General features: G+C 41.9%; 1 protein-coding gene across 1 annotated transcript in view; it reads right to left on the bottom strand.

Annotated features, from left to right (window-relative positions):
- Positions 1 to 11,238, bottom strand: part of grm5b (glutamate receptor, metabotropic 5b) — an 86,289-nt gene extending 75,051 nt beyond the window's left edge. Inside the window, exons 1-2 of the mRNA XM_063492344.1 lie at positions 11,131 to 11,238; positions 362 to 755 (exon numbers count right to left, since the gene is read on the bottom strand). Of these exons, the coding sequence (XP_063348414.1) occupies positions 362 to 517 (156 nt within the window). The 5' untranslated portion in view covers positions 518 to 755; positions 11,131 to 11,238. The remainder of the gene's footprint in view (positions 1 to 361; positions 756 to 11,130) is intronic.
- Positions 11,239 to 13,269: the final 2,031 nt, after the last annotated feature.

Genomic DNA, 13,269 nt, shown 5'->3' with positions numbered 1-13,269 from the left:
GTTTGCAATTATCCTTAATGAGATGGAAAAAGCTTAAATGTCAGTGGGTGACTTCTGGTTCCCGGGGCAGCTAATGGAACTTAAATGTCGATGGACTCACAGAGAGCTACCCATTCTACAAATTGAAAGCATTCTTTGGGTCTCAGAACCAGAGCAACATTATAACCTTTGGTACAGGAGATTGGACAAAATGCATCAATTTTCTGTCACTGTGTTAAAAGTATTAATTTCTATATCATTTCATGGTGTTTCTTTGAAATCCAGCAATAATTACACAAGGTCAGTTGAAGTAAAATGTAATCATTTTAGCTACAGATGATTCATTTATACCAGTATTAACCACACAACCACTTCAGTTTACCTTATCAGCAGGAGGCTGGTGATGGACAGAGAACAATGCTCCGATGATTATGTCACCAGGCATGTGTGCTACAACTCGCCGTTCATTGGACTGAGCAGAGTCGGCTTGATTGGGACCCAGCCAAAGGGACAGAACTAGCAGCAGCCAAAACATCATCTTGGTCTTTTCGGGTTACTAAGAAGAAGCAGACCTCAACTTTGTATTGTGGATCCGTCACAGGGAACTACTTTTCCGAGAAACTGTTTTCCTGGCCATGGCATGAGCTTGTGGCACGGAGGAGTTTTCGAAAACTGAAGATCTCAGAACGATCCTTTCTTCTGACTCGTTTTTGCTCCGTCTGGATTTCAAGGTGGGACCATCACTGCAATGGCTGGTATAGGTGCAGCGGTGCAACCTGGGAAATGTAAAAGAAAATTCGGGTTAAATCCCATTGACTGTAATAACTCCTGGATCATCAAATTAAAAGGCAGGGGAATCAGTGATAGACAGACATGTTTATGTAAAGCTATGGGCATAAAATTTAGCTAGAAATTTAGATCACATATAATAACCTGGGTCTTTAATATGTATTCATAAAACTTGTGGTTGAATAAAAGTACAACAGGGGTGACAAAAATGGTCCAACCTGGTACAAATGGATAGTTTTGCAAAGTGAGAAAACTGAACAGAAGAAGGACAGAAATAGCAGCTTTTCACTGTACCAGGAAGCACTGTGTTAAAGTGAAGAATGCCATCATGAGAGTGGTTGTCCGAACTGTTTATTTCACCCTAGAGATCTGAATCATCGTCAGTTTTACAGCCTTCTTACTGGCAAACACATTACACGTACATTACTCCACACTTGCCATACTTCACTAAATTGCAATGGTTAGGCCAAGGAGCTTTGCCGACACATTTCTTTGCTTTACGACAGCACCATTTCTTTGTAACATATACGACTGAATTTATTAAAAGGAATAAGCTATCCAAAGCTACCTACAGCCATATCAAAAAGTAATTGCCCTCTAAACCTATGTTTGGGGGGGGGGGGGGGGGGGGGGGGGGATCTTGAAGCCGCAAAGCAGGCCCAGACCGTCACACTACCCCCACTGTCTTTGACAGCTGGTATGGTATTTTTTGTCTCATCAGTCCACAGAATATTTTCACAAAGGTGTTGGAGATCTTCAAGCTGTTATTTGATAAATGTGAGTCGAGCCTTTGTGCTCTTCTTGGCCAGCAATGGTTTTCTCCTTGGAACTCTTCCATGGATGCCATTTTATCCAATGTCTTTCTTATTATTAAACCATAAGTCTGACCTTAACCTAAGCAAGTGAGGCCTGTAGTTCTTTAGATGTTGTTCTGGGTTCTTTTGTGACCTCCTGCATGAGTTGTCGATGCACTCTTGGGAGTAATGTTGGTCATCCAGGCACTCCTGGGAAGGCTCGCCACTATTCCAAGTTTCTTCCAATTTTGGATAACAGCTCCCACTATGGTTATGTTAAGTTAGTATTCAGCCTTAGAAATGGCTTTGTAACCCTTTCCAGACCAACAGATGCCTGGAAAAGCCTTGGTGTGGCTTGTGAATTTGAACTTTCCAAGGTATGCAATTACGATTTAACATAGGGAGACAATTACTTTACACAGAGCCAGGTGAATCATGATTTACTGTATTTTGTATTTACTCTGGTTATCTTTGTCTAATATTAAAATTAGGTTGATGATCTGAAATACATACAGTCAGGTCCATAAATATTGGGACATCGACACAATTCTAACATTTTTGGCTCTATACACCACCACAATGGATTCCAAATGAAACGAACAAGACATGCTTTAACTGCAGAGTGTCAGCTTTTATTTGAGGGTATTTACATCCAAATCAGGTGAACGGTGTAGGAATTACAACAGTTTGCAAATGTGCCTCCCACTTCTTGAGGGACCAAAAGTAATGGGACAGAATAAGAACCATAAATCAAACATTCATTTTTTAATACTTGGTTGCAAATCCTTTACAGTCATTCACAGCCTGAAGTCTGGAACACATAGACATCACCAGACGCCGGGTTTCATCCCTGGTGATGCTCTGCCAGGCCTCTACTGCAACAGTCTTCAGTTCCTGCTTGTTCTTGGGGCATTTTCCCTTCAGTTTTGTCTTCAGCAAGTGAAATACATGCTCAATCGGATTCAGGTCAGGTGATTGACTTGGCCATTGCAAAACAGTCCACTTCTTTCCCTTCAAAAACTCTTTGGTTGCTTTTGCAGTATGCTTTGGGTCGTTGTCCACCTGCACTGTGAAGCGCCGTCCAATGAGTTTTGAAGCATTTGTCTGAATATGAGCAGATAATATTGCACGAAACACTTCAGAATTCATTGTGCTGCTTTTGTCAGCAGTCACATCATCAATAAATACAAGAGAACAAGTTCCACTGGCAGCCATACATGCCCACGCCATGACACTTCCACCACAATGCTTCACTGATGAGGTGGTATGCTTAGGATCATGAGCAGTTCCTTTCCTTCTCCATACTCTTCTCTTCCCATCACTCTGGTACAAGTTGATGTTGGTCTCATCTGTCCATAGGATGTTGTTCCAGAACTGCGACGGCTTTTTCAGATGTCGTTTGGCAAACTCTAATCTGGCCTGCCTGTTTTTGGGGCTCACCAAAGGTTTACATCTTGTGGTGAACCCTCTGTATTCACACTGGTGGAGTCTTCTCTTGATTGTTGACTCTGACGCACATACACCTGCCTCCTAGAGAGTGTTCTTGATCTGGCCAACTGTTGTGAAGGGTGTTTTCTTCACCAGGGAAAGGATTCTTTGGTCATCCACCACAGTTGTGTCCCGTGGTCTTCCTAGTTTTTTGGTGTTGCTGAGCTCACCAGTGCGTTCCTTCTTTTTGGGAATGTTCTAAACAGTTGTTTTGGCCACGCCTGATGTTTTTGCAATCTCTCTGATGGGTTTGTTTTGTTTTTTTCAGCCTAATGATGGCTTGCTTCACTGGTAGTGACAGCTCTTTGGATCTCATCCTGGCAGTTGACAGCAACAGGTTCAAAAAGCAAACAGCACACTTGAAATGAACTCTGGACCTTTTATTTGTTCATTGTAATTGGGGTAATGAGGGAATAATACACACCTGGCCATGGAACAGCTGAGAAGCCAATTATCCCATTACTTTTGGTCCCTTAAGAAGTGGGAGGCACATATACAAACTGTCATAATTCCTATACTGTTCACCTGATTTGGATGTAAATACCCTCAAATAAAAGCTGACAGTCTGCAGTTAAAGCACATCTTGTTCGTTTCATTTGGAATCCATTGTGGTGTTGTATAGAGCCAAAAATGTTAGAATTGTGTCGATGTCCCAATATTTATGGACCTGACTGTAAGTGAGATAAGAAAAAAACGTGAGAAATCAGGAAGGGGTCAAATACTTTTTCACAGCACTGAACATGTAAGTACTGGCTCGGCGCCCTTGAGCTCAGATTGAATAGTGCATTATTTTGAATGACACATATTAAGTGATGTTGTGCTTTTTTTCCAGCTACTGTTTGGAAAGTCCAGAAAACAGGACATTAGCACCTACGTTTGTATTTTCTACCTCACTTTTTGTAATTCTAATCATTTAGTCGCTAATATAAATGGAAATTGTGCAAATAAAATCAAAATATTGATCATTGCATTTGCCAGCAGCTGTGTCACACCTCACAGCTGCTGTGAGGTGTTTTATACAGTGCACAACAACCACAATGCCAACAAGTGCACATAAACCCATTAGAGGTCCCTTTTTTCTCTTTAATTCCTTTTAATGTTTTTGATCCTTGAAGATTAGCAGCACTGTTTGAAACCAATGATGAGTACCAAGTAAAACCATTAACATGGCATACCACAAGTCAATCCTCAAGTGTCTGCCCCCCGACTCTCTCCAAATCAAATTTGAGGCCATGTTATAGCTAATTCTCTTGCTGCTTTAATGGTATTACTCTAATTGTGAATTTTGGGTGTTCTCTCTAAACTAAGCCCCCGTTGTGTTTTTATCATTACAATTTAAATTGTTTTCAAACTGTACCAAGACTGCTATACATCCTTCTGGCAAAAAAGCAGTGCTTTCAGGGGTATTTTGTATTCCTTTTGTTCTGGCAAAGAACGCTGAGTATTCCATGTGTCTTGTTATTATAAATTATAGAAAGGATTCCTTTAATGAAGTGCAGAGTTTAGGCAACAGTAAAGAATCCCCTTTTGCAAGACGTGGGCAAGTCAGCTACTAAGTGGATGATTCAAAACAGCATATGGGACATATCTAGCTAAGCGATGTACACCAAGCGCCCTGTGTTTAACAGTCAGCCAAGTGCGGGGGCATCAGTTTCATCCTTCGGGTAAACTTTCAAGTAGCCATCCCTCTGCATTAATGGGTAAGACTTGTAATTTGCCTAACCCCGAAGCTGCACAAATACTTTCCTTCACTGCAACTGAGAAATTTAATTGACCGTAAACAGCAGGGGAGCTGGGACAGTTCAGCAGAGGATGGCATCCACTGCTTATGCAAAACAGGATCAAGGTCGTGGCAGGGATGTCGGGCGGTTAGCAGACTGCTGTTTGGGGGAAGAGAGAGAAAACGAACGAACAAAAAAGACAGATGGAGGAACACTGCAAGGAGAGGAAATGAGGAGGAAGAAACAGAGTGTATGCTGAAGACGGTAGAGGAAGACAGAGACAGAGTAGGGGATAGAGCAAGAAGGCGTGAACGATTAAAAAAAGAGGCACCAGGGGACAGAGTCTCTCTATACGTAATTAACGTGACAGTGTCAGGATGGCAACAGGGCTAACTGCTGCTCCAGTAATGAACAAATCAAACAAAACTCTGCTCTGTCTCGCATGCGCTCCCTCTCCATCAGTGACGCAACTCTGTCTCTTTCTTGGCCTCCTCTTTTGTCTTTCTACTGACACGTTAATACAAAGATGAAGATGAAGAATCCTCATAGAAGAATCTCTCCCTAGAATTTCACTGCACAGCAGACACACATTACCCCCACACCAAAACCGCTTCACCACGTTCATTTCATCATTTCTCTCCCTCCCTTGAACGATCCACTGCTTCTGCATTGCACACTCAGTCAGACAGATACACCGTGTCTGTCTGTCCCTCCCCCCGTATCATTCTCTTGTTGGCCGAACTGAAAAGAAAGTCAAATCCTTATTCCCTAAACAAACATCTTGCTCACGCCATTAGGCATTTATATCTCTAGCTCCATCCAAACTATGCACACGGGCATTATAAAACCATCCAAATCAACTTTTACACAAACAGAAACACACAACACAGGCAGTAACAAACACTCTCCCTCCCCCTCCCCGCCTCGCATACTGCTTTATGTGTTGAGAAAGCATTTAATTTACTGCGTATTAAACAGGGGCGTTAAGAATTACACTAAATTTAGACGCATGGCTTGTAGACAAATGCATTTATTCTCTTTATCTTGTCCTGTATGACGCACAGACGTTTGTGTTTGCATTTAATGATGGGTTGAGGGGGCGATGTCTGGAGTTTTCAGAACAGATTATAGTTGTGCTTTCCATCATCTGAGCAGTTTGCGTTTGACTGTAAAAGCTCTCCACTGACTGCACATTCTGACAGGTTAAATGAGGGGAGAAGAAGAAAGCACCCTAAGACAGATGTACATCAGTAAGCTTACCGCCGTTATTAACAACACACGATCCCATAGAGAGACACATATCATGTCAAATGAAGTGTGCCAAATACAAATGGATGTGCGTTTACCCACATACCCTATTTCTCCAGCGCGCTCATTTAACGGCATACAAGTTTTGAAATGTGTCATGTGACATGTGTCAAGATAAATGGATATCTACACAAAAGATGTTTTGTTGCCTTTTCTCTGAATACATTGGTGGTCAAAGAAAACTAATATTTGACAGGTTCTCTCAAAATATCCCCCTGTAAAACATTTTGAGGGGAATATTTTTGGGGTGTTTGCAGCCTTTATAAAAAGGTTTGAGTAAACATGACATTTAAGTCTGAAATGTTATCAGAAGTCTTTAATTTGAATCATTTTGTATGAAAAACAAAATGTTCACCAGACGTAATCCTGACATTAATAAAGAATTACTTCAATGCTCGCAAGGTGTTTTTATACAACCGAGAGAAACAGGAGCTGCAATACTATACTGCAACATACCACATAAAATAATAACATGAAACATAAACTGTCAACAGGAACGGACGGGCAAAATGATCTGGCATAATGGTGTTTTTTCAAATTACTTGCTGGTATCTGAAATGGGTCATATTGCTTTTCTGTGTTGTGTGCACATTCACTTATGCAGGGAAGGCTTTTGCTGATTGGGCTTGTAACAATGGTTCTCTCCATGTGCCTCCTATTCCCAGCTAAAGAGATGGTCAATATTGTTGCTGTTGTTTTTTTGTTTTTGTTTTTTCTGCACAAACCCTTTGACACAATGTGCATCTGCAGGTTTCAAGAAGACTAAAGATTTATTTTTGTAATTGCTGCCTTGTCTCTAGAATCATCTCAGTGCCACAGATGAGTGATGTTCTAATGAAGAAAAGCGCCAAGGCTTGGAGACACAAACACTCTTTGATTTTACCTTTCGCCTGTCTGCAACATCCAGTACACCCACTAAGTAAAAGAACCAATAAACAGCATTGAACCTCTATAACTTCAGTGCACCACAGTGACATAGCTTATATGGGCATTTGATGGCTAATAGGTATGTCAGTGCAGGCCTGCCTTTGAGCACGGATCACCAACAAGCTCCCAGTATGAATGGGATACAAATATCACACATGCATCGTCACGCCAACAAGGCTTAGACAGTAAAGACTTAAACCGCTGCAGCCACATGAGACAAGGCGCCTGCACAACTCCCCCAAAACAAGATGTGACCTTACAGCACTTATCTGGGACTCGCAGTCTCCATTAGTAGTAAGACTATCGGCAGTTTTCAGCCAGGTGCATTTATTTATGTCCTTTTTTAATCCTTTGTGGTTTCGTTGGTCTTCCTGTACCATCAATCTAAAGTAATTAATTGAATGATGTGACGCTTTGCAAGTGCTTAATCGCTGACAGGCACGTACAGCGTCTGCTCAAACTGAGTCTCTCCAAGGAGAAATCAAATCCAGAGACAACAACATCGACTGGCGCAGCGCTGCATCCGTTAACCGCAAGAAGAGGGGAAAAAGAGAGGGGGAAAAAAGAGTCCATCATCTGCACAGATCCGAAAAAGAGATCGAAAGGTGCGAAACATGAAAGAGACACGGTCTGAAATGAGCACAGCTACAACACGCGCCGGTGAAAACCGCCTCTCTGGCCGTCCTCTGTCTCAGTGGCATGCCTGTTTCTCCCATACATCAGCGCAATTGGCTGCTTTCTTTAACTAGGTTACAGCGAACCCGTGTAATTCAAGGATAAGTAAGCCACGTGTAAGTGCAAGTCCATTCAGGAATACTGCAAGAACAGTGGGTTATAACAAAGTGCGACAATATGAGTCTGAGCAGAATACAGGCTATGTGCATGCAAAAACTGGATATCAAGCCTTACCTATAGGAGCCTACGTGCCCCTCCGACAACACTGGCACGGTCCCGTTTGATAACCGGTGTGCAAGTTCCCACCGTGGAGCAAAGACGCGGCTAATAATGTGGAGTCCAATGTCAAGCTGCCTCTGGTCGCTGTGCAGCTTCCGAGCTTCCTCCGTTTTCCAGTCACGCACACCTGAGCCTCTCTCCAAACACCTCTTCTTCATCCCGCCCCCTTTTCCTCCCTCTTCTCAGCCTCTCTCCCCCGTATCTCATCCTCCGCAGACCCCACTTTCTTTGCCCCCTCCTGCTCTCCATCTTTGTAAATGTAGCCACCATTTTTCTGCAGTTTTCCCTATATCCAATTGCACTTAAACACCCACTTCCCCATTTCCCTCCACTTTTCTTTCCCCCCTCCCATCCCTTTGCTGTTTATGATTGAGACAGCGTGCCCATGGGTCATTCACTTTCTTTTTCTCATTTTTTTCTTCACTTCATCCATCTTAGCACATCATCCTGCCCCCTCCTCCCATTGACCTGATGTGGTGAAAATGAAGACAAATCGCAAAAGTCTTGCTGTGAATAATAGACATACTGTACAGCTGTACTGTAGACGGTAGAGTAATCCTTCGAGTGTCGGGGTTTATCTGCAAAGCTTTATAGTTTTATTTCATTCTCATGTAAGACAATACCCTACAACTGTTAGGCTAATCCATTTACATCACAGGGTAGTCTTTTTTAATGCCTTTAGCTTTATGGAGTCCATCAGCGGCCAAAGTGTGTGTGTGTGTGTGTGTGTGTGTGTGTGTGTGTGTGTGTGTGTGTGTGTGTGTGGTGGGGGACAGGGGGTGGGGGCTTCAAATAAGAGGTTTGTGCATATTTGCACACAACATTTTCACAACCTGAAATGTTATGTTATGGTTGTAAAACTGCCGCTAAGACTGTCTCTGATCACTATTTTCTTGTTGTTGCTTTAACATAGTGGATCTGGCATGTGCCCAGCTTTGATGCAGAGTGGTCCTGGTCCATGCTATTCCAGCTGGAATGGGAACAAATCAAGCCCTGGATGATTGAAAGTATGAACGGTTTGTACTGTACCTGACGGGCGTAGCACACTTTGGTAACGTGGGAAATTTCCTAGATTAACAAGCAAAGCTCTGTTAAAACAAGCAATGCCCCTGTGTAACCATAGCAAGGCATGAACGCTATATTCCACCAAAAACAAGCCATCCTCTGAGCTGGAATGAAACAGAATTGGTTATGTTGCAGCAGTCTCTCCAAGCAGGATAATATGCTTGGAGAAACTGCAAAAACTGCTAGGGAAAAATCAGGAACAGGACAATGAAAACTCCCCAGATCCGACCATGATCTTTGGGATACACTGGAACAAGCCCAAATCACGGACGTCCAAAAGATCTGAACTAATTTTGCTAATGACAGTTTTGTTCAGGCATGTTTCATTTTAACATCCATCCATTGGGCATTCTCCTGCTCCATACATCGTGTTGGTTTGATTCATTTTTAAAGCATTCAGTAAACTCTATTGGGCACTCCCAAAGAGATCCTTTCTGTGTTCTTTTATCTATTGGTTTACAAGCGCTAAGTATTATTATGAATAATAAGCAAAATTACCCAACAATGTATTGTTTGAGCACCTTTGAGGTCCTCAGAGTTCAGTTTTAAAGTTGAAATGTCCAAAGACAGACACTGATTATTTAATCAGTGTCTGTCGTGAGCATTCAACATTCTTCTCACAATTCCAGAATTAAACCAGAATAAATCAATCAATAGTCTCTTGTTACTACAGCAGCGTTCAGTGAGCTCAGTATGAAAGTATAAAACAGTGCATTAAAAAATTTGTTTTATTTCCTCTGTGGCAACTGATTGATTCCAGCTTCTTCCTTCCCTAACACACACACGCCACCAACAACCTTTACAGGTGACAGTGGATGTTCAGTCCAGCCTCACCTTCAAAATAAGCAGTTACAAAATGCCTAAAGTTACTGAGATACTGTAACACTCTTTAGAGGAAAACTCAAACCCTTGCAGGTTTGAGTGTAATTCAGCAGATCAAAGAAGAGTTGACCCCCCCCACCCCCCCCCTCTCTCTCTCTCACACACACACACACACACACACACACTTTTTTCTTTAAAACTTAAACTACACTGTCCAACTTTGTTCTCACCAAAGCGCGCATCCCGCAACGGAGAGGACGTGACCGAGTGAAATCCACGAGTACAACACTGATCAGTGCGATGATGGAGCTTACTGATTTTGTGAGCCCACTGTCTAACTTATGTCTGACTCGCATGTAGCCTACGTGTTTTCTCCGTGTGTCGCTATTTTCGTTCTTAATTCCTTCACTCCCACGCATCTCTAATTGCCCAGCTACAAACAAAAATTAGATCCGGATACTGTAGATTAAAAGTAGGCAACACAAAAACCCCGGTTGGGTTGCTTTGCCCCGTGAGCTGCACTGCCTCATAATGTAGGAAGAAGATGATGGGCTAGACTATGAGAGTCTGTCTCCTCTCTGATCAAACAGACTTCAGAGGTGACACTGTGGGCTGAGACGACGGCACTGTGGATGAGATCGATAGCATTTGAAGTTTCATAGCGTTCAGATGAGTAAAGAGCCATTAACCTACTGCTTTGGCTGGCGTCCACCTAAAAGACCCACGGAGATCAAATCCTTAAAGATTAAAAAAAAATAGAAATAAATCAATGCAAATGTAATAGAAACATCGCGCTCTCCTGCAAATGTCTCTGGGCACAGGCTTTAACACGGACACTGCCATTAACCAATTTTAGCTTTAGAGAGAAAACCTAATTTTGCATTTGTAATGGCATCTTTGAATTTAAATTAAGTTTGCGAGTCCTTTTAAATATCTCGATTCAATGAATTATAGAAAATAAAACCCAATTTTATGATTTCATCAATATATGCTTGTAGGTAATACAATAACAATAAAAAAAAAATACATCTGATAATGTGGCTCTTTCTTTCTCACATAAAAGACAGGTTTGCTGTTCTTTTCGTGTTGGCTTTCCTCTCATAAATGGGCCTGTGAAAGTGTGAAAGCCGGTCGTTTGAGGAAGCGTTTCCTCGCACTTTGAGACGCAAAAGTCGTGTGGTTTAGGGAGAAAAAACGAGAATTCATGAGGTAATCCACGCCGTCCTCGTGCCACTATGTCTGACTCTGTCCACGAAAGGAGAAGAAGAGAAGTTGTAGCCTACCTTTGCTTGCGGGACAGGTGTATGTTCCCAGAGAAACACAGCATCCCTCACGAGTCCGTCAGGGCACTGTGCTCGCGGTGGTTAATCTACTTTTTCACTATGGCAACAAATGAACCCCCTCTCCTCTCTCTCTCTCTAGCGCGCCACGCGCTCCAATGAGGAGGCTCCGTTGAGGTCATCCGCCCTCTCTTTCTCTCTGTCTGTCTGTCTCTCCCGCTTTCTCTATCACACCTACCTCCAAGATACCATCTGGAGATAGATGTTGATAGAGAGAAGCAGGGATCGAGGGGAGAGGCAGGGAGATGGCAGTGTGGGATAGAAGTGGGGTTTAGAGCTTGGCTAGACAAGCATTGGATTAGTTTGCCAGCCAAATGCATTTGGGATTAGTAGACCATTAAAAGCGCATAGACATACACGCAAGCATGCACACACACATGCAGGCTGGACAGGCTTTAGATGTTGCAGTGATAGCCTTACTGACTTTTATCTCTCACTTCCTCCTCACCCTTCTAAGCTTGCTTTGACATGAGCACATGGGCTGACAGGAAAACATAAGAGTTCACATGCACGCATGAACAGACTCTCACATTATCTATGTGTGTTTGTAGTCTTCCAACGGTCAGAGCAATAGAAAATGGGTAAAACTCCCCATAAGTGACAACTGCCTCAAGACTCAAATGCAAACTTAATTGACACTAGTGAATATATCATTTATTCAAAGCTTCTACAAGGCTGTGCAGCACTGTAGAAATGTTTAAAAACTGCATGGTGTCTTTATCTACTCCAATGTTTCTATTTTCAAGTTGGGAAAATGTGTGCTTAATCTAATGAATCAAGTGAAGTAGGCTACCTTTAAAAGTGGAGGTACCTGTGAGCAATGCAACAGATGCAGCATGGCTTACAAATGATAAGAAAGTGCCTGAATATGTGAGAAACAAGTCTGTGAGACTTCACAGTTGCAGCAGTAGCAGGTACAGGAAGAGCAGTGCAACAGATGTGGTGTTTGCCCTCCCTTATAAAAATGACACAAAACACAATTTTCTGTGCAAGCTTGTATTAAAACAAGTGCAGGCTTCTGAATGGGGAAAAGGACTCAGCATGAATTCAACCTTTATGGGTAATGTTCAGGAACAAAACACAAAGGTAGGAGTGTTCTGATGTGAGGCCATATTTGGCATAGACAGATGGCATTTATAAGTGCACAAGGACCAAAACCCCAAATGTGTAAATAATGTTTATAGATGCAGGTGCAGACCAGAATGATGATGGGCAGCTGAGGACCAGTGAACTGGGTGAGAGGTTGCAGTTTGGGGAAGGTTCTGCTGCACCTCCTAGTTAAATGGTTTCTGGCAGAATATCTATGCATGACCAAGAAAATCAAATCTGTCACTGAAAATAAAAATGGATGATGTCACATTTCTTTCTTCTTTCTTTTTGTCTTGTAATTGGTTCTTAAATGGTGGATTTCAGGCTGTAATTCAATTAGCCAAGCAGGTGTCTAATAGGTTTTGCTGTATACAATTACCACTTAGTAAACTTCTTTAATGATAACAATTTACAATTGAGGTCCAACATTTGCTCCTTTTTCAATCATACCAGATGTGTCATACATTTTCCAGAGCTCCAGTTGTGAAAACATTGGGATGCTGTGTAAAAATGTAAATAAAAACACAATAGAATGGTTTGCAAATATCATAAACCCTTATTTTATCAACAACAGGCACATTTATAAACTGAGAAAATGTATAATTTAAGGAAAAATATGAGCTCATTTTGAATTTGATGGAAGCAAGATGTCTCAAAAAAAAGTTAGGATTGGGGCAACAAAAGAAACAGTTGGGGAAAAGTTTTGCAACTAGTTAGGTTAATTAGCAACAGGTCAGTAACATGACTGTGTATAGAGAGAGCATCTTAGAGAGTTTCTCAGAAGTAAATATGGACAACAGTTCACCAATCTCTAAAAAAAAAAAACCCTCATAAACTGATTGCAAATTGTGGAACAATTTCAGAATGCAAACACTTTATTCGTCAAATCATCGACAGTACGTAATATTTTAAATAATTTCAGAGAATTTGGAGAAATCTCTGTGCACAATGGGACAAAGACAAAAATCAGTATCCAATGCCCCAGGTAGCACT

The sequence above is a fragment of the Pelmatolapia mariae genome, linkage group LG14, assembly GCF_036321145.2.
Source record: "Pelmatolapia mariae isolate MD_Pm_ZW linkage group LG14, Pm_UMD_F_2, whole genome shotgun sequence".
Taxonomy (NCBI): Eukaryota; Metazoa; Chordata; class Actinopteri; order Cichliformes; family Cichlidae; genus Pelmatolapia; species Pelmatolapia mariae.
This window is presented reverse-complemented; position numbering and strand designations above follow the sequence as displayed.